Here is a 22,572-nt window from a genome sequence, read left to right as displayed (position 1 = left end):
TAAATTTTAATTTGCTCTCATGAAGTTTTAGAAATGATCATTCATCACATTCATTATTGGTGAAATAAAGGTTTACTGAGAAAATTAATAGGGCCAATTGGCTTTTAGGAATGATTTTGAAAATGTTTATCATGGGGTTAGTTTTCAGTGGGGTAGCTGTTCTCAGTGGGGTAGGTGAGCCTTATTAGAATCACTTATGCAACTTTTCAAGATATATGTTTCTGGATGCACAAAGTCCACCCGCCTGCCCCCGCCTCCAAGACACAGTGTCTGTGTGTCTGTCTGTCTGTCTGTCTCTCTCTCACCCACGCACACACACCTGTTGACAAGATGGGGAATGATGTGAAGCATGATTATATGGACAAAAGCATCCCGAGTGATTCTCCGATCTTAACCCTAACTCATTCATCCCTAAACTTTGCTGCACGCTGCAGTCATCTGGGGATGTTTAAAAACAGTCCTGATGCCCAAGTCATACCCAGTGCCGGTTAAATCAGAACATCTTGAAGCAGAAGCCAGGCAGTTTTTAAAGCTTCTCAGATGATCCCAGTGTGCAGCTGAGCTTGGGAGCCACTATTTGGTTAGAGGGCAGGAGAAAGAGAACTGCTTCTGATAATTAGTGGGACCTTAGGTAAGTCAGTTTTAAGCCTTGGTTCCCTTATCTGTAAAATGGGTGGTTTAATTAAATGTCATCTACGGTTCAGTGGTCCTTTCCATCATAAAACTTCTAATGCTGTGATTTTAAAATCAATTTGAAGATGAAACTTGGAAGCACTATAGAAGTATCCATCTTTGATGCTAACGGTGTTACAGGCCTTTATACAAGTGCTAAGATTCTATAGACCTATTCTAAAATTCAGATTTGCCTTCCCTCAATTATTTTGAGTTTCATTTTAGACACTGAGAACAAAGGGGAGCATATAACTTAACCAGAGAACCCCTTTGTTGCCTAATATACAACATCTGTGAATAACTTAGGAATATAGTAACTTAAAAAAGACTACCTAAGGACTTGTATCTATCTGTTCGTTAATACTTTATTTAAAATAATTTGGAAATACCTGTCATTAATAGGATACTGTGTAGTATTATGCTGTCTTATTAGCACTGCTTATTTCAGGATACCTAGACCTATCATCAGTTTTGTGGCTATAAAATTTTGCTATTAAATTTTCTAATAATTATGTAAAAGTGATTTGAAATCATTTTGGTATAGAGCACTTTTATTATTTACTTTTAGGGAAATAATGGAAAACGGATGGGTAGGTGGATAGCGAACTAAATCAACTGAAATGCAGGGGCTAACAAAAAAACCACACCCACACACACACCCCCACACACAAACTACTATATGGCTTAAATTTAAGCATGTGTATAGATAGATATAACTTGTACAGAAGGTTTTGTGGGTAGAAGGACAAATGACAGGGGAAGTATGTAATAATTAATATATTATAATAATCAACCAAAACATGCCTTCTAACAGCATATCTAGCATTTTGGGTCTCCTAATTTTGCTAAAAGCTGAAGAACCTAAAACAAGGGGGAAAGCACCCATGTGGTACTGTTCTGAATTCGAGGATTTCGGGGCCACTGGGTCTCTGGAAGGTCTTCCCTCCTTGCTAACCCCTTTTTAAAAATGTCTTCAGGCCTGATATGATAAAAATCAGTGATTACAATGTATTTTTTTTCCTCCACAGTATGACCTTAGCAATATATTACCACATCAAGAACAGGTGAGCTCTTTTAAAACCTATCTTGTTATTCCAGCTAATTAATTTACAAGGTATCAAGTTTAGTGTTAGGTAATAACTATAGATGTTACTGGCATAAGCTTTTATTATTAGAGTGCTTTTATTACAATATAGAAGTGAATCATTTATTTTTCTCTTAGGACCCTTAATTCTTAGGTTACTGAGCATCCCAAAGAGTATTTGTTTATATGGGTTATATTGATAATTTACTGTATTAGAAATTGAAATTGAGAATTTAAAAAATTAAATCCATCGTATGTTAAAACAGGGTTTGCCTTAGCACTATTGAAATTTTGAGCTAGATAATGCTTTGTTGTGGGGTGTCGTCCTGTGTGTTATAGGATATATAGCAGCACCCTTGGCCTCTACTCACTAGATGCCAGTAGCACCTTCTTCCCTCCACATTACGACAACCAAAACTGTCTCCAGCCATGGCCGGAAGTCCCCTGGGGGACGAAATCACCCCTGATTGGGAACCCCAGTGTTCAACATAAGTCATTTTTTTTTAATGAAAAATAACTATTTTCCACAACAAAAAATATTGAGAGAAAAGTATCTCCTCAATAGAAGACAGCTGATTCTCATATCTATTCTGTCTTCAGTCATTTGTTTTGAAGAAACAATATGAAGAAGATCCAGCCGCTTGCAGATATATAGTTGGAAAAAGGTGTATTTTTAAAGCCTTCAGATAATTTGGTATATTCTTTGATACTGTACCAAAAGTCTGCATGTGCTAGTTTCTTAAATTAGTTAAAATGGAATTCTAAATCATATCAATGAACTTGTAATAAATACTATGTTAAATTAATACCCATTGATCTGTCATGCATACTGAGTAGATCTTTTTACCTGTACCTGACTTTATAATATTATACATTGGTCATTTGGAAAGTATTGGTTCACATTTCTTTAGACAGTGTCAAAAACTCACTTTTGTTAGTATCACCACCAGTCTTACCAGAAAAGTCTTTTAAGTGTTGAGAAGTTGTCAAGTTCACAATCGAAGGTAGAAGTTTTCCAAAACTCCTGATATTTTTAGCTTGATGGCTTGAATTTTATCATTGGCAACAAATAACTTTAGAGTTATTTTCCTTGAAGTGACAGGCTCACTTTGTTCATTTTTGAAAGAATGACTGTGTCAGTTGTACATTCAAATAACGATGGTGTTCGATGAAAAAAGTGTTTCAAATAAAGATGGTGTTCTATGAAAAAAATGACTTACCGCCAAGTCACAAGTGCTTTTCCTTAACACAGCCGTATTTCAGTATGTAAAAGTGCTTAATGCATACTTTCCATTTATTCAGAATATTAAAAAGAAGGACCAAGGTTTGAGAACACTATTAATTTTTACTCTTTTATCAAGGATGTTCTTCAAGCAGATTTTTTAACTGCAAGTGGCAGTGAATAATTGAATGACTTCTAATTCAGTTTGGTACCACTGCCTTGATTCATGCTCAGAAACCAGCAGTTTTACCCACTTTTGCTTTTATACATCCATAGCAAATGTCACACAATGTGAAGGGCAGGTAGTGTCTTAGTATTCTTATAAAAGCAGTTTTGACCTCTTGGGCCTCCTGAAGGAGGGGATAGGGGAGAATCCCAGAGGCCTGCAGACCACATTTAGAGAACCGCTGTTCAAATGAGCACAGTGTATTAGTGTGGTGAAATTTTAAATTAAAAAGCCTGGTTTCTTTTAAAATAAAAAGACAATTACATTTTTAACTCAAACTATTTAAAAGAGACAAGAAGAAATACACAATAAGAATATAAAGAACTAAAGAGAAAAAAACGGGAAAAAACCATGAATCTCATATTCACATTGATTGAAGTGAGAAGAATTTATTGCCCACCACCACTGCTTTATAAAATGTTCTTGCATATTCCAGTGTGAGGTTAGAGGGGTGAAAATATATTGGTTTACTAGCATTGCCTGTTAGGGAGGGTCAGTGCTTATAGAGGCAACTCTGGCTGGTTGTTGTAGAAAAGGTTTCACAGAACTTGATGTGCTGAGTAAAAATAGGTCAGGAAACCTTTCTAAGGGTGGAATCCAGGAGAAGAATTTATAAAACTGTTTGCTTCGTTGAAGGTTAAGCTTCCTCTACCCCTCTCTCTACTCCTAGCCGATATTTTACTAAGATAGTAAGTCCTGAATTAATTTTTTAAATGCACATTCTTATTTTATAGAGTTGCAGATAGATCCTTGGATATTTTTGATGAGAGATTACATCCACTCACAGTAAGTGTCAGTTTTATTGAAGTGGTATTTTTCTCTTATACAGTTGTGTTTATTTCATGCTGATTTGCTTTGAAATTAATTACTAGAAGAAAATTACTTCCTCCAGCTCGAAGTCAAATTCATCTTCCTTTAAGTCTTCTTCCCCACGCCATGTTGTGTCTAGTCATTTTCCCGAAGGCGTGTTGTATAAGGGGTTGATGGATATGAACCGAGTTGCACTTTGTGTGAATAGTGAGCAGGTAAGTAAACATACCCAAGTAACAGAAAATGTATCTTTTTAAAGGATGATGTTCCATAGCATCAAACAATATAAATATTTGTAAATAAACCTAATATGATAAGGCCTCTAAGAAGAAAATTAGAAAACTGTTTAAATTTTAAACGAATTAAAATGACAAAGTTTTAAAATTCACTTCTCCGGGTGCTCTGTGGCCACACGTGGCTGGCGACTGCTGTACAGGACAGCACATTCTTAGAGCCTTATGGTTACAGGACACTGGAAATGTGTTTTCAAAGTTGACTACAGAAAAGTATGACATATGGTGATCAGCAAGACTTTTGAGCCTAAAAATATTGGGTTGGCCAAAAAGTTTGTTTGGTTAGTGAATATATTGTTCAATAAAATGCTTGGTGAAAATGAAAACTGTGTCTTTTATTTTTACTTAAAACCAAATGAACTTTTTGGCCAACCCAATAGTTTACATTTGGTTAGAATTCTGTGGGGAGGAACGTGGAAATACATAAATTTTCTGCGGTTGTGCCTGTATTTTTCTTTAATGAATGGTGGTGAGTACTGGATCACTGTGGTATTTTAGGATCCCATTGTTTATATTTAAAAGACTACAAGACATGTCACCCAATCAGAATTATTTTAAGGGGCACGTGGGCCCAAGTGTGAAGACTGCTATCTTAAGGGTACTTTTAAGTATTTTTCTTCCATGGATACTTAAATTGCATTTTTTCTCCTTTCAGCGAGAAAAGATTCCAGAGGAATACTTCGAGCATGATCCTGAACACAAATTCATTTACAGATTTGTTCATACTCTTTCTAGTGCCGCACAGCTAACTGCTGAAGGTGCAGTAGTAACTTTGGTAAGATACTTTTTCTTTCATAAAGCATCTGTAGAAATTTCTGTCTTGTACACATGGTATGGTCCTGTTTTTCCCAAATGAAAGTAGGTTCCTGAAACGATCATTAGAACTTTATTCAGAGAAACCTATCAAAAGAAAGTAAAGTATACACATTTGAGCTTTAATCATCATTATGATTTAAAACGTTGCCATTGTTTTTCTCATGACAAAACAATTGCTATTAAAGGCAGCAGGAGAGATTTCTGGTTTCTCCTTCCACACCTGAGGGGACACACGCACGCACAGTGCACACACGCACACACAGACGACGCGTGTGGTGGTGGTGGGGCGGGGCAATCACTGAGCGCTCTGGTCCACAGGCAGAAACAGGTTCCGGGGAGTTTGAAGCTGAGTCCCAGACTGCACTGCCTAGGCAGTTCTGATGTGTGTCCTGACTGAGAACTACTGCCCTCAGTTCTCTGTTCCTTGGATAATGGATAATGGTGTTAACCATCCCTGCTGTCCTCTTATTGCCTGCATGTGAAGTTGCCCAGGACTAGGGTGCCAGTAGGACTTCAGAAGGCTTTACTCTAGTTAGCCTGCTAAGCTACAGCTGTGTAAGGACCTTTTTGTCATCCATTCCTAATTCCTATGGTAAGATTTTATCATTTGAATAATAAATCATATTCAAGTGAGAGGTAGTTGGGATTGTTTTACTCCTCCCTATAGCAAACCTGTAGGGGGGAAAGTCAGCTGCGTGGTCTGCAGGGAAGGAATACTTAGGCCACTCACTGCCTGCTCCTATCAAGGCAGAATTTAGGACAGGAGGCTTGTCCTTTTGAAAAGAGACCCCTCAGTGGGTACTGGATCAGACACAGGCCTTTTCTTGGCGCTACGGGCCACTTGGAGTGCTTAGCACATGCTTGAGAGAGGCAGGAATGGTGCTTGCATATGGAGAGCTAGGAAATGCAGGAAGGAGAGTATTTGGGTTGGAAGAGGGGCATTTCTTTGTAGCCAAGTTAAGCTTGATGTACCTGCGAGACAGCAGAATGGCAGTGTCTAGTAATCATTTGAATATATGGGATTGGAGCATGAATCTGAGCTAGAGGGAGGGAATTAAGTGTAGCTGTTCAAATGCAGAGAAAGTATGTAAAATAAAAAGTGGGTAGAAGATAGATCCTACTAGGGACTGTCAGCACTTAAGGGACAGATCCCCAGAGGAGTGGCTACAGTGGTAGGAAACCCAGCAGAGAACCCTAAGAGACACCAGGAGAGGTTCAAGAAGGAGAGTATGGTCCAAACGCTAAATGCTACCAAGAAGTTGCTCATGTCATAAATACCATGTCACTGAATACCTACTCTGTGTCACTTTTCTACATGTGGGGGGTGGAGGAGAGAACAAGTTGGATAAATAAAGTTCTTGCCTTTATGGAGCAAGTGTGGAAGACGTAAATTTTTTTTTTTTTTTTTTTTTTATCGGAGTACAGTTGATTTACAGTGTTGTGTTAGTTTCAGGTGTATAGCAAAGTATAAGTGTTTTTTTTTAATGAGTGTTTTTTAAAAGATGACTATTTCAAGTGGTGGTAAAAACCATGAAGAGAAAGCAAGGTAAAGGGATAAAGTGATTAGAGGGGCTTACTAGAAAGCTCAGGAAGAGCCTCTTTAAAGAGGTAATGTTTGAACCCAGGACCTGGCTGAACTGAGGAAGATCAGGTACGCTGGCATTACGGGCAGAGGGGACAAGTGCAAGGCTCTGAGACAGGAACTTGTTCTGTGTGTTCAAGGAAAAGCAAGGTGGCCATTGTGATCCGAGCGGGGAATGAGGGAAAGGGCATAGGTGATGAGGTCACGGAAGGACAAGGCCGTACCGCACAGGGCCTCGTAACTTGCAGGCCACGGGAAGAAGGTATTTGTTTGATGGGAAACCTCTGGCAGATCTGGAGCAGGCGCATAAAGTACTCTTAATTGAAGAGGCTCTCCTGGCTGCTTTGGGGAGAACAGACTGTAGTCTGTTGGGAGGCAGAGAAGTTAGGCAGTGGCAGCGATACAAGTCAGAAGTGACAGACAGAAAAGCGGTCAGGGTACCAGTGAAGGTAGAGATAACAAGAAGTTCTAACAGATTGGAGCAGGATACACTCAAGTGCAGGTTTTTGGTCTCAGCGACTGGGCGTGTGGCAGTGCTCTTTCATTTATGAGGGAAGGCCTGGGGAGTGGAGCTCTGGGACGAAGAGCTCTGGGTTGTTTGTGCGAAGGCACCGGTGACCACGGCAAGAGTAGTCTCTGTAGAGTGGTAGCAGCAGGAGGCTGACTGAAGTGGGTTAAGGAGAGGATGGGAGATGAGGAGCTGGCCTCAGCCCTGAGGACGCCGTCTAGGGGCAGTAGGGGACAGGCTGGGGACATGGAAGCATTCACACTGGAGGAAGCCTCTGACAGAGAGGGAGAAGTTGTTCAAAAGGAGACTAACTGTGGGCAGAGTGCTCTGCAGAAGTGAGGTGGGATCAACTTCATTCATAGGAGAGTTAGCTTCAGTGAAAAGAAAGAAATCTCGCTTCCTCCGAGACAGGAGGGCAAGTGGGATAAATGAATATCGGCACGTGTACCAAGTTTGCCAGTACAAAGGTGAGAGGAAGTTGAGAGATTGCCAGTGTCGTTTCAGTGCCTCTGATGAGTCCCGTAAAGTAGAGTTGAACCTTGCGGGGAGAGTCGTTCTTAGGGTACTAGAGAGTGCTGAGTTCTTTGGGGAATGGGAGCCGAATTTCACTAAGAACATATAATCTCAATACCCGTGTTTGAAAACACAGTAGAGTTTGGAGGGCATGGGCGAATCTGAGCTGTCAATCTGATAACCCTTCAGAGAGTAAACAGACTCTTTCAAACTGGACATTTTTCTTTTTGTCAAATGGCATATACACTCTTCTACAGAGGTAACAACAAATCACAGCTTACCTCTCTAATCTTTGCTCAGCTGTTAACTCCATCCAGTTCTTTGTAGGGTAGACATTTGATACATGTAAAAGAAACCATGAAATCATCTCACAAACCGGCAGGTTTAGAGGAGCCCCAGGGATACAGACACAGGCAGGTCTTCCCACCTTAAAACCAAAAGAATTGACTAAGCTGCAGATTATGTAAGACAGAAATGAATAATGAAATGATAATGGAGATGTGAAAAATTGGGGCTGTGAAAAGGACTACCCTTTGTATGCATGTGTGTTCCTTCAAAAGGCACTAAAATATGGGAATACTTGACAGTTGTAAAGCCCCTTTGTACTGCCTGTCCTGCTGTGCCACGCAGCAGCCACTGGGAGGCTCTCTTGACCACCAGTTTTTATCTTCAAGTTCATGCCACAAAAGGACTGGTGACTCTGAAGAGAAGGTAAAGATGTGCTCAGTCTTACCAGAATTTTACACACTCAAGCGTTATGTAAAATCGCCATGCAACCACCACCAGTCTTGTAGTTAACATTGCACGTGATAGGCACTCAAGCATTTACTGAACAGTTGAAGTCGACACTGGGCTGTATGTGCTGCCCTTGACAAGTGGGAAGGTAATAATACAATGCGTGTCTTTAGAATGCCCTTTGCTGAGATGTCCTTTCATTCCTGTGACCAAAATTGGGTTGGAAATTCACATGGGCAGAGTAGAAATATCAGACTCACAGAAATATCTGACTTACAACTGTGACCTGGCCTCTGGCCTTGGCTTGGCTGAGCAAAGTCTTTGTAGAACCTAGGAATAAAAGGGGTGTCAAAAAGAGATGAAATCTGTCATTCCTAACAATTCTTATCACAGCACTTAAACTGAACGAAAATCAAAGATCAGTGCTCTACTTTTGCAGGTTTACTTAGAAAGGCTTTTAACTTATGCTGAGATCGACATTTGCCCCACTAACTGGAAAAGAATTGTTTTGGGAGCCATTCTTCTTGCCTCCGAGTTTTGGGACGATCGGGCTGTATGGAATGTGGACGACTGCCAGATCCTCAAGGACGTTACAGTTGAGGACATGTGAGTTTGTAAGGTTACCGTGAACTTTCTAACCATTTTCCAATACCTCATTTGCTCTCATAAAGTTTACATTTTTAAGAAATGTTACATTTTAAGAAAGGTTACCTTGTGCAGAGAGCTGAAATAGACATAAAATTACAGCCTTCTTTCTATCTAGCTGTAGTATAACAATTTGTATTTCCCCTCATTCATTGGTAGGTCTTGATGTGTTATTGTTGTAATATTCTGCTTGAGAAATTGAAATTATTTTTCTGGTGGTTTTTGCCAAACATTTTACAAGCTCACTACCAGAGCAACATGGTACAGTAAGTAACTTGACAGCTTTCTTAAAGCTGTCTACCAGGTCCAGTCCATTTTTAAGGGGCACATGCCTGGTCTTTGAAGCAAGTGGCCACTGTTAAGGTCTTAGGGCCTCTAGACTACTGACAGGTTATAATTTCAACCTGAGTCACACATTGTGTATTTGCTTTTGCTGGTCTATTTCTCCTTTTTATCTGAGGTTCTGTTGTTACAGAAACTATGAGGTACAGGTAGCCACATATAAAGGTTTCAGATCCCTGTGTTCCTGTCTCCTCCCCTAAAGTCTGCTGAGTTAGGAAACACCTACCTCTCAGGTCGTCCGGGAAGCATCCCTGGGGCCTCACCCAGGGCACTCAGCAAACACAGCGGCACTTTGTGGGGCCTTGAGTTAACTAGGCAGGTTCTCCTCACAGATGGCACGCTCACATTGGCATGAAACGCCAGGCTTCCAGTCTGGCTCTGGTGAAGGGCCCCAAGGGTGGGAAGCAGGATGAGCCAGAGAGGTAATTCCAGCAGACTCTCGAAGTGCCCGCTTGACAGTGAACCTGTCTTTGTGGGTGGCATTCAGGAAAATGTGAAAGGACACCTCTTGATTATATTGGACAGCAGAGGCCGATCAAGATGGCAGGCAGGGGCAAGAGTTTGTTTTTGTTACCTTTGCCCCTTACCCTAGATAATTCACAATTACCAAAGTGCATATTTACAGCTGAAGCGAGGAAAGCTGTGACTAAGAGAAGGGACCAGTGACTGTCAGTAGCTGTCAAAGTGGCTTTTGGTGAAAATGCCCACTTTGGTGATCATGTAAACCAAGTGGTCGTGGTGATATTGCTGGTAGCAATCTTAGCAAACAGTGGAACAGCAGATAATGAATTTGAAATGAATAGAAGTACTTTTGGAAGTTGCAGAAACTAAAGTGACGTTGACCAACACTATCATCAGTCTTGAAACTGGTCCCTTGAAGGAAGGAAAATTTGTAATCGTGAACACCATCCCTGCCATGATGGCAGCTGAAATTTTCTCAGAATCTGCAACTGAGCTGACTGGGGCTCTGGTTCCAGGTACAACATCCGAGAACATGCAGGGAAACGTGTGGGTGTTCATAGACATTGAGCCCAGGAGCATTAGCGGCACTGTCCAGCTATGAAGAAACTAATTCTAAACAACGCTTTTCTGTGTAGAACGGAGAATCACCAGTAATTATGTTTATAATAGGCTGCTTTTGTTTATGATCTTTGGGAGTTGGAAAGCATTACAACAAAGTGTTTAATACACATTTGTTTCATCCCTCTGCTGTTGACTACTATTTGTAATGGTCTCATTTTGAGTCTGAATTGAAAAATTGCTGTCTATCAGCTTTTCCTTAAAACTTTCTAACATCTCTGTGTCTTGTTAAATATATATTTCCCTTCAAAAGAGTAAGTTAAACTGAGCAGCTGCTGTTCAGACAGTTTGCTGCGCCTGTAAGTGGTAGGCTCTTCAGCCACCTAGCCATTTACAAACAGCAAAAAACACAGAAGATGCATATTCTGTAGGCATAATGCTTTTCTTCAGTGATTAAAGCTCTATTAATAGACATGTTAATCCTATGAAGTACTGTATTTCCACACAATTAAAATGTATTAGTGGAGAAAATATAAAAGGGATAGTGAAGTGCATTTATTCCTGTAGTAAATTAAGTCCTGATTAGCTGATTATCAAAACATTATCTGATTTACATTTCTATAGACTTCTGGCCGTATGAACAGGAAATTAATTTTGGAAGTAGGTTCAGTTAGGTTTAAAGTTCAACAAATGAGAAACCTCATTTCTGCTCATACTCTGCTCTCCATACAGGAGAACATGGAGCATTTGTTGATTTATCCAATGGATAAAATATTAACACTTGAAAACCAAGAAACCAAATGTATGGTAAAATAAGCCACTTGCATGTTTGTTTGGGTATTTATCATTTTTATCTAATCAACTCTCTAAAGTGATTGCTGTGAAAAGTGGTAAGATTTACTCTAACTTTATATTTATTTACTTAAACATTTGGCAAGCAAATGGCTGGATATGGTCATATAGCAGAAGCCTGCTCCCAGCACTCTACTTTCCCACTTCATTGAATTCGCCCTCTGTGGGAGTGTGCAGTCTGTCCTGGCAAGGGGCGGTAGGTCTGAACATTCTGGGCTGCTCTCCTAACACCGGGGGCAACAACTGCTCTATCAGAGGTCGTATCGTAAAGTGGGTTTAGCCTAGCTGAGACATAATCTTACTGCCTTCCTAAGCTTAAAAAGTGCATCCTGTCCTGTCATGGTGACGACAACTCACCCTAGTAAGGTTTTAAGGTGAACAGAAACTTGCATTATGCCCTTTGACACAGCCCCATGCACGGGGTGGGGGTGGGGGTGGGGGGGATTCCCTTTCCCATCGAATGTAGCTTATTTATTTATTTACTTGAGATGAATCCTTGTTGCCTCAAGAGTTTTCCCCCCTCAGAGATAATAGCAGTGGCTCTCGATGGATCCATTTGTTGCCGTGGTGATGTGCCCACTCCTTTTGTTGGCTCGTCTCTACTTCAGTAAGCCCCTTCCTGTCACCAGCCCGGTGAAAATGTCTGCAAGTTCTTCAGAGCTAATAAACAGCATACATCATTCCTTTCAACTGATCACTAGAGCGGGGCCTCGTGAGTGAGTGTGGAGCATGAATCGTACAGCTGCACTAATGGAACTCTGAAGAATGAGCCCCTGAGTCAGCAGCATGAGTGCATAAGAGGGCCATGACCTCTTCCCCCTTGTCCCAGACTCAAAGTGCTGGGACGCAGAAAGGACCACAAATAGCTGTACCTTGTTTGAACATTAGGGTATTAATCCAGCTGGGTAGCCATTATTGGTTTCAAAACAGTATTTAGAGCCATCCTAGTAGCTCAGAATGGTATTTTTGAAGATAGCCCAGTTGACTAAAATTGTCCTGTGTTGGTTTTGTCTTCTCCTCCTCCCCCAGGAATGAGATGGAAAGGCACTTCGTGGAGCTACTTCAGTTTAATATTAATGTTCCTTTCAGTGTGTATGCCAAATACTACTTTGACCTTCGCTCCTTAGCAGATGACAACAACCTGAATGTTCTATTCACTCCTCTTAGCAAAGAAAGAGCACAGAACTTAGAGGTAAGGCTGTGAAATCACTAACTGGGGTTTTCTGTCAGCCACCGAAGCCACACCTGTAGCTAAATTATATTAAGCAGTGATTAGGAAAATGGAAAGCTGTTAACAGTTTGAAGAGCTTATTGACCCGTTGGCATCATATATCCTGTGTCTTTTATGGTTTATACAGGGATCCCACATTATAAAAAAAAAATTGTCTCTTCTGTAACCATAATTCAGAATACTTTCAATCATATTTAATCTGTTCTTAATGGTTTTCCATTTGAACCTCTACACTTACATATAACCATACATGAATAATTTCTTAAAATTGTATCCCTAATCAGATGTACCTACATAATCTACTTACCACTCTTAACTGTCTTTTTTTTTTTAATAATTGATGTTTTGGACTATTTCTACTGTCTTGATATTTTTAATAAATAAATAAATGTATTTATTTATTTATGGCTGCATTGGGTCTTCGCTGCTGCACGCGGGCTTTCTCTAGCTGCGGCGGGCGGGGGCTGCTCTTCATTGCGGTGCGCAGGCTTCTCATTGCAGTGGCTGCCCTTGTTGCAGAGCACGGGCTCTAGAGCGCAGGGTCAGTAGTTGTGGCGCACGGGCTTAGTTGCTCCTCGGCATGTGGGATCTTCCCGGACCAGGGCTCAAACCCGTGTCCCCTGCATTGGCAGGCGGATTCTTAACCACTGCGCCAGCAGGGAATTCCCTCTTAACTGTTTTTTACTCAGCTTGCAGTTCGTGTGTGTGTGTGTGTGTGTGTGTGTGTGTGTGTGTGTGTGTGTATATGTGTATCACAGTTCAGTCCCATGAGTTTATTAGACAAAGCGTCCGTGGTTAACCTGAGAGACCTATACTTGGAAGGTATAATGTGGATTCAGATACTGGATGTAGAAAGTACATGAGTTTTTAATATAAATGGTAACGTACATGGAACAACGTAATACTTATGGCTTATGATTTTTGGTGGGTATACAGCAAAATTCACAACTGAAATGAACACATTTAAAATTGATACTTTCTGTGGTACCTTGGTGGTACTTTAGAATAAGATGTTTTTCTACCATAATTTATGTGCAAGTGAAATAGCACCTTTCAGCGCTTGTCATTAGACCTCTCCTACCTTCAGCACATACCTACCTGATTAAAATTTTCTTAGAGTATGTAATAACTAATGAAAACTGAAGAGAAGTTGAATAGCTGAGTAAACACTGATTTTGCCCAAGTGTATGTCCATTACGTTTAAGGATCACGTGTGTAGGTAACAGATGATATTGCTATTAGGAGCCTATCATTAGGAAGCCAATTTTTAAGTAACTCTAAGTTATTAGGGCAAGTTACCCCTTGCCCCAGCAATCTAATCATAGCCCTTAAAGGTTATTACCTTAGGGAACTGTCAGTTAGTGTAGATATCAGCTATCCAAAGTAGCAGTAACTATGAACTATCTAAACGAATGGAGATGTGTGGCTTATCAATGATGCTTTTTTTGTTTTTTTAAGGTCCGAACATTTTTTTTCCCCCCTAATTATACCTATGTTCTACCTGATTGACTTTCCTAGGCCATTTCCAGATTGTGTGACGACAAATACAAAGACGTGTGTAGAGCTGCTATGAGAAGGTCTTTCAGCGCTGATCATTTCATTGGTATTCGGCGCTCCAATGCCATCCTCTCTTAAGGGAGAAGTGAGGGGTTGTAACATCATAAACCCCTCGAAACAAAGACTGGAGAAATATCACCTCTCCTGCTCAGAAACCAGCAAAGTTAGTATTTTCACCTTAAAGAAAGACATTGAATTCAAGAGACTCATGGACAAGCGAAGATTATGCTCATAGGAAAGAACGGGACCTCGTCAATGTAACACGCTCTTCTGTCCTTTTTATTGTAAACAGAGTTACAAAAACCACTCCAAAGCTAAAAGCTCCCAATCCACGCACAGATATCTGCTCCCAATCCACGCACAGATATCTGATAGCTGTGAGCTATGTGACGTTTTTTAATTAATAGTTTAAATTTTTAGACTTTAAAGACACTAGCTATATAACTTCTATGTTTTTCTTACCTCACTGTCCCATACTGCTGCATATTCCTTTAGAATCAGTGCAGTATTACCATCAAAAAATGGGACTCCAAAAAAAAAAAAAAGTAAAAAAACAAAAAAAGAAAAAAAAACAAAAAAATAAAAAAAAAAACAAAAAAGAAAAAAAAAGAAAAAAAAAAACAAAAAAGAAAAAAAAAACAAAAAAAAAAACCATGGGACTCCTAACAACTCATAAAGCCAAACTTCGGAACAGACTGTTGTAGCATCGTTAGGTTTTGCAGGGTTCTTCCTCCCTACTATATCATTGAAGCTGCTAGTCATTATTGGCAATCAATTTAAACCAAAAAGCTGCTGAATAACACATGTCATCCAAATTCTTTGCAGGCAGTACTTATTAGCATATTAGCATGTTTGCGATCATAAACAGAGAAAGTAGGTTATTTCCTTCTATTGGGTCCGTGCTGCATTTCTTGTTAACTATAATGGTGCTTCTGATTTTGTGATGATTTTCCTCTTTGTTATGTACTTGTGTTAAAGGATATTTTCATAATTCCAGCCAACATGGTGGTCCAGTAATTAACAAGCCGGTGATGAAATAGAAGGTGTCCCAAAAGTCTTAGAACAATTTTAAGCTTTAATATAGTGTGCTTGGATACTCCAGAACAGTGTCGCAGAAGTATAAATGCTAGACTGGCAAAACATCACTTGAAACTTTAATCGAATTTCTTCTAAACTCATTTACTTTTGTACATTTTAAACATTAAGCTTTTATTTTTTTATTTTTTATTTTTTTAAATGAATTAATTTATTTAATGGCGTGTTGGGTCGTTTCTGTGTGAGGGCTTTCTCTAGTTGTGGCAAGCGGGGGCCACTCTTCATCGCGGTGCGCGGGCCTCTCACTGTCGCAGGCTCTCTTGTTGGGGACACAGGTTGGAGCCCTGGCTTGGGAAGGCCCGTGAGCCACAATTACTGAGCCTGCGCGTCTGGAGCCTGTGCTCCGCAACAAGAGAGGCCGCGATAATGAGAGGCCCGCGCACCGCGATGAAGAGTGGCCCCCACTTGCCACAACTAGAGAAAGCCCTCGCACAGAAACGAAGACCCAACACAGCCATAAATAAATAAATACATAAATTTTAAAAAATAAAACAATAAACGCTTAACGTTTAAAATTTACAAAACTAAATGAGTTTAGAAGAAATTCGATTAAACTTTCAAATGATGTTTCGTAAGTTTGTGGCATTTATACTTCTACAAGTATCAAAGCTTAAAATTGCACTAAGACTTGAGGGGATACCTCCCCTCCTCTTTTTAAAATAGTCCTTTGCAAGGCTGGGCTGCTTACCTGCTTGATCACCTAAGTTTCTTTTTTCTAGATTTGGTAAAGGAATTATGAACAACAGTGTTAATTCACATGTAATAAATTGAAAAGAACTGGACCCTAGTAGTAGTGACAGGAGAGTAAGTGATACGAAACAGCTTTTCTATCCTGTGTGTTAACCTGGCTGTAGGTGTCTCACTTCAAGTTCTATGTAAGAGGAAACATATAAACCTTAGGAACCCTTACCTCAGGCTTTAAAAGGCAGGGAGGTCCAGTAATCAGTCTTTTTGGAGATTGGTAACGATGTCACCTAAACTTGAAATATTAAAAAAAAAAAAAAAAAAAGTGTTCTCAACTATGTGAAATCTTTCTCCTCCTACCTTCTCAAATGTAATCCTAGGAATTTTGCCTGTAAACAAAGCATTTCTGGGCCAGAAGTACTTTCTCTCTTTATAGCAAGGCTTCACATTATACTGAGTGCTGCAGGTTCCATCATTTTTAAGGGACAGAGACATAAATGATAAATTATGGTATATAAAATACTACAATCTACCACCTCAAAAAATATTGTTTATGGAGTTTGGAGCTTGGAAATTCAAGTACTGATTGCAGTTTTATTTTGAAAAGAATGCTACAACTTATGTGGTTTTTCTTCCTCATGTTTATATTAAAAGAAAAGCTAATAAACTCTGTTTTAATTAAAATATATGGCTACTGTGTTTGTAACACTTCTCACTATTCACATAACATTACAACTCTGCCTAACTCAAATGTTTTCAGTCAGCTCTGATAGTCGGGCCTTAAAGCATTTTCCAACTAACCATTCATAAGTTGTTTTGACCCCTGCCTTTAGTTAAGATGTAGACATTTATTTCTTCAGCTTACGCTCTTTTCAACCTGAAGATAATCTAGTCCACTTAAAATCACTGGCTACAGTGCTCAGTGGCATAATGCATTAGATGGCATTTTTGAATTGTTTGTTATGGTGCCAAGATGGAAATGCACATTGAAAGATAAAAGTAGGTAAATCCACAGAGAAAGGAATTACAGGAATACTGTAGAATCAGAACTTGTTGTTTGAGGGTTTCAAGCAATTGAACAGGAAAGAAAATGGAAGAACAGGAAGCAGTAGAATTGTGGTTGCTGTTAAGAGGGTGACTTTTAAACAAGCCACGTAATTTGACTTTAACATGCTATTTCACTTAACATTCAGTTGGAAATATACCAGATCTCTAAAGTTTCTTTTAGACCCTAGCCACTGCACTTGAGCAATATTCCATCAGTCCTGATAGTATTGCCGTAGTATTTCCTCCACCTTAGTTACATTCCTAAGGTCACATCTTTAACTTTGTTCTTGTTAAGTTGCTGATGAGGAGAAATGATCTGATTTAGTACAGAAGGGAAAAAAAATCGATCACAAGTCACTGTTTATATCAATAGTTTGCACCGCGTAGTAATATGCCAGTTACTAAGCAGAAATGCTGACATATCTCGAGTGGTCGAAGGTTTGAAAAAAAAAAAATTGGGGGTAGGAACATTGGGCATGACTGTAGCTTCAAGAACAAGTTGGTAGAATAAGGAGAATCGCTAAAAATTGCTTTTCCCCTTCAGCTTTAATTCTAGAGGCAATACAGCCATTTTAATAAATGGGAAATTGAGGCAACTTAAGGTAAAAATTTAAACATCACAAAGTAGGTTCTCCAACAAATATGGGGCATGGAAACTAGTTATTAATAGGGTGGCAACTATGGCATTTTTTTCCAGATTTTTATACCGAGGAAGGGTTTGTTCCCTAAAGTAGTAAGACTATAAAAGAATATCTGACTACCTGAACTCAAATTTTATTTTTTCGCTTTTTAAGAAAAATTATTTTTCTCTATTGGAATACTGACATCTGTGCAATTTTAACTCTGGTATACCGTGAACTGAACTTTATTCTTTACAAGGAAAAGACAAAAGTTTGAAATGTATGTTTGAACCAAATTAAATTGCCATTTTTGTATGTTAAATTCATGTGGTTGACCCTAAGACAACTTCTTAGGGCCCAGTGTTTCTGGTTAAGAGAAATTTTTTCCACCCTGTATCAGATTCCATCATGACCCTATGCTTTCACATTTACTCCTAATGTACCCTGTATGCCCATTCTTGAAATTCAACAGCACTAAATCCTAGTTTTACAACAGGTCAAATTTCATTTCTTAGTTTTCCCATTCTATAAAATATACCATTCCTTGATTTTTGAAAAATGCTGAAGCCAGTATTTACTGGAAAACAATTCACTCTGTATTCAGGTTATGCAATGTTTTTGGAAATGTTTACCTATAGCGTGTAGGTTAGCTAAAATCTTTCATCACCCAAGACTTCTCTCTAACCACATGTAAAATGACTACGACTGTTCCCTCACCCAGAAGCCGCATTCTTGAGTATAGAGCTATTTGGTAAAGCACTTGACAGCTGGTAGGGGCTCTCCCAGGGGTAAGTGCTAATTTCTATGCAGAATCTGTAGATTACACCCAGCATCTATCAAGTTAAGGATTAGATCACCTAAAATCTTAACTGTTAGCCACTCACCAGCCTGGCCAGCCTGACACCGTGCCAGCAAGAATACAAAAGATCTAGGAGCCCTTCAGAGACACCTGGTCCCTTGTACACAGGTGCAATCTGTTTGGCTTCTGAGGCAATTTCCACTAGTCCGTTTTAAATGGGTTTGGCAGATGAGATAACATGTACTTCATGTGAAAGAAATGTTATGAATACCAGTTTATGGTTTAGGATCTCTAACATGCAGAAAGAACCAGGAAAGTGAAGTAGTATAGAAATTAAGAGAAATCCAGAGTCAAATGAAAAGAGGTGAATGTTCTTTAAAAAAAAAAAAAAAAAAGAAGGAACAGGTTAGGTGATTACTTAATTGCTGTGAGGGCAGCTAAATAATTTGAATGTGATTAGAGAAAGTCAGTGACAGCCTCAGAACCTAAGGTCCTCAAGAATATGTCGATCTCAACTTCAAGACCTCAAATTACTCTGCTAGCTTTTTCTTACAACATCTATTCCTTCATCTTACCGTTCTCAATTCTACTGACCTTTACTTCTAGCTCCCCAGATGGTGGCCCTTTATCTCCTCACTGTGGGAACCGACTCTTCCAAACGCAGGGCATCAGTGTTTTGTCCACCTCCCACTGCCCTCTCTCAACAAGGTCATCTCAGCTTCACCCTTTGACTCTCTGCTCGTGTCCAATGTGGCAGTGCTTGATGTTGGTTACTACTATGAGCCATTTCTAAAACACTATCACCAGGTTCCAGGAAATACAGGATTTCTATGGCTCACGGGCTAACTGGCCCCTTGTAATCCCCTTTAATCAACTACTTGAGCCCTCCTGTGTTCCCACAAAGTAGTTGTTCCCAATTTGCTGCACTCACTCCCCTGATCTGCCCACATCCCTAGATGTATCTCCTCAGGCTAGGCAGCAACCCCACCTTCCAAACTCCAAAACTCATTTCATCTGGCATTAGGAATAGATGCCTCACTTCTTAAGGTAACCCCTTCTCATCTAAGGGAGAGGATTCCATCCCAACTCTTCAAATCAAATTTCTATATCCAACACCCCCACCACCAGGATGGTGGTGAGGATGGGGCAATTTGACCTTCCTCAGCCCTTGACATGTCCTAGTGTTTCTCAAGATGTGGTCTCCAGACCACCTGCCTCTCATGGGCTGAAAGTCCCTGTAAGAAATGAAGCTTCTCTAAATGCAACGCGGAATCCTAGAACAGATAAAGAACATCAGTGGAAAATCTGGTGAAATCCAAATGAAGTCTGGAGTTAACAGTAGTGCGTTAATGTTGACTTCTTAGTTTAACAAATGTGCTATGATAATATGTTAATATTAGGGCAAAACGGATATATCTTTGCAACTTGTCTGTAAACCTAAAATCATTCTAAAAGTTTACTAAAACAGAACAAAAAGACCTAATTCTTGGATCCCAAATTCATCTCAATTCCTGGAGCTGAAGCCTGGGAATCTACATTTCTAATAGGAACCCCAAATGATTCTTATGCAGACACAAACTTGAAAACTAGTCTTTCAATTCCCTTTCCATTCCATGCCTGAATGGCTGCTTCCTCCTTGTTTTACTTACCTTAACCTGATTTCATCTTTTAGATCCTCTCAACCCTAAAATATAAGTACTATCATTATCCCCCTTTCACAGATAAGAAAGTACTAAGATGCAGCACACAAACGAAGTACTAAGAGCTTAAGTAATTTGTTCAGGATCAACAGCCCATGAATGATGGAGCTGGGAGTTGAATCCCTAATCAGTCTAGCTCCCAAATCTATGCACAGAACCACTCTACTTCCTCTCATTCTGTTGCACGTAAGAGCTCTGTAACTAAATCACTAAAAGAAGCATTATTACCTATTTCTCCAACTTCCTAAGTCCAACAGTGCCCCCCTTTTCCACTGGGGGGAATGAACAATGAGAAAGCATTGGGAAGATGTGCCAACTAGAGACCTGGACGGGTAAGGCACAGTGGCTCTTGCACCAGGATCCAGCTCAACTGCTGTATTTTCTGTTCTCCCAAATGCCCTAACATGTACCAATCTAATAATGCTCATAGTACTCACTTTGATGCTAAATTAATTATCTCAGGTTTACTAAGCATCTGTCCAGATTGTCAGGGAAGTGCCAACTCTAAATCAATTGACAGTTGGCCCTCCGTATCCACAGGTTCTGCATCAGTGGATTCAACCAACCATGGACTGAAAATACTTAGGGAAAAAAATTTCAGAAAGTTACAGAAAGCAAAACTTGAATTTGCTGCACACCACCAACCATTTGCATTATATTTACAACTACTTACTTAGGATTTGTATTTGGTGTTATAAGTAATCTAGACATGACTTAAAGTATAAAGGAGGGTGCGGGGGAAGATGGGAGGATTGTGCGTAGGTTATATGTAAATACTGCACCGTTTTCTATAAGGGACTTGAGCATCCATGGATTTTGGTATGGGGTGGCACGGGGGGGAGGGAGACTACTGGAACCAATGACCCACAAATACAGAGGGAGAACCATATATCCTCTTATCTTAGCTGGGTTCCCTGACTTGTATTTAGACCTTAATACAAAGTTGTGGATCTAACTGCTGAATGATGAAGTTTTGGGAGTTTCTGACTGCAAACCAGACACACACAACAACAGCAGCACTTCTATCCAAATTGCTTCAGTACAGAGTATAGATGGAGGGTTGATAAAATAGAACACAATCTCAGGTAATGTCTCTGTTCTTATGTGTATTTTCCTTCATTTCTTCAAGTGAATCATGAAACAATCACAGGATCAGCAGGAGAAACCTATGAAGTATATTCATTCAGGTAAAACATGTTTTCATTAGTTCTCCTTCTGGTGATTGGAATTTCTTTGATTTTATTATCAATAAAAACGTTGCCACTTATATTCAAAGTACATCCGAGAAATCTGATCATGAAGTTAGAATGCACATACCTCCTTCAGATACTCTTAGAACACAGTGTCTCTCCATGAAAGCATGAGAAAACTACTTGTACAGCATCTTATTTGCTTTACCATTGCTTTAATGCACTTTAAAATTTAGCTACATTAATTGGGAACAAAGAAACAAAAATAGACATTTCTTTGTTTTTCATAAATAACTACTCTCCATATTTGATAAAAATCTCAAAGCATTATTTTAACTTCCCACAAATATAATACATACAATTTTTTTTTCTGAAATAATAAGGTCAGCAAATTAAGTATCTTGACACTAATATAACCACATACAACTGCTATTCTACTGACTTCCAGGAACAAAACAAAAACAGAAAACTTCTTATCAAGATGCTCTGGGTTTCCTTTTGCTAGTGTTAGGGATCTGGAATTATAATCATCTGCCAGTAATAATTTTATAGATTCTAGTTGATTGTCTACAAATAAAATGTCGCTGGCTCTGCTTTGTGAGTTCTGGATTTGACATGACACTGACAATACCGCATGGGACAGGCACTATACACACATGGAAATCAGGAAAAGTACTGAATGCCCTGGACTCGAACTACTGACTCAGTATGTGCCTCACTTGGCTCAGTAATAAATTCACCTGCACCAAACCCGTATCAAAAGTCACTAAATCTCTCATATATATAATATATATTATTTATATACACACCCACAACACATACACGCTATACATACAGTTTGTAACAACATGAAGTACTATTGTCTTCAAATGATGTACCACAGACTGAAATAAATCCTGTAATTGTCATCAAGCTGCTAGAAGCTTTTGAGAGTTCTGAGCCAGGTTACTTAGTTACTTTCATCCTGCCTACCCTTCATTCACCCTGCTTTAATGTCTTGGTAGCTTTTTCTTTCAAAACCACCCTCCTCAACCCAGGCGTATTTCTTTCCCAGGATCACTTGATCGGACTTTGGAGGCAAGAAAGGGCATGCAGGGGGAGCAGGAAATCCTCAGCCACTGTACCTCACACCTGCCTAGATTTGTGATGTTCTCTGTCCTGTTGGCCACATTCGGTGTTAGAAAGCAGTTATTCAAAGCTTTGTCCCTCCTACCCCCCTTGGTCTTTCTGTAGAGCACAAAAGTGAAAGAAGCCTCTTTAGCAGGGGTAGCAGTTCATTAAAATATACAACTACATTTCCTAGCTCTGGGGTTCCCATTCTGTACTTGA

The 22,572-nt window shown here is 39.6% G+C and overlaps 2 protein-coding genes across 2 annotated transcripts in view; both read left to right on the top strand.

The window, feature by feature from the left end:
• Positions 1-14,982, top strand: part of LOC309653481 (cyclin-Y-like protein 1) — a 228,389-nt gene extending 213,407 nt beyond the window's left edge. The window contains exon 12 of the mRNA XM_082478442.1: positions 14,738-14,982. The gene's annotated coding sequence lies outside the window, so the exon portion shown is untranslated. The remainder of the gene's footprint in view (positions 1-14,737) is intronic.
• Positions 1-14,982, top strand: part of LOC309653479 (cyclin-Y-like protein 1) — a 34,336-nt gene extending 19,354 nt beyond the window's left edge. The window contains exons 5-10 of the mRNA XM_082478440.1: positions 1,701-1,736; positions 3,939-3,990; positions 4,963-5,082; positions 8,901-9,067; positions 12,350-12,512; positions 14,070-14,982. Coding sequence (XP_082334566.1) covers positions 1,701-1,736; positions 3,939-3,990; positions 4,963-5,082; positions 8,901-9,067; positions 12,350-12,512; positions 14,070-14,186 — 655 coding nt within the window. The 3' untranslated portion in view covers positions 14,187-14,982. The remainder of the gene's footprint in view (positions 1-1,700; positions 1,737-3,938; positions 3,991-4,962; positions 5,083-8,900; positions 9,068-12,349; positions 12,513-14,069) is intronic.
• Positions 14,983-22,572: the final 7,590 nt, after the last annotated feature.

Source organism: Balaenoptera physalus (genome assembly GCF_965194825.1).
Source record: "Balaenoptera physalus genome assembly, contig: HAP1_SCAFFOLD_688, whole genome shotgun sequence".
Classification (NCBI taxonomy): Eukaryota; Metazoa; Chordata; class Mammalia; order Artiodactyla; family Balaenopteridae; genus Balaenoptera; species Balaenoptera physalus.
This window is presented reverse-complemented; position numbering and strand designations above follow the sequence as displayed.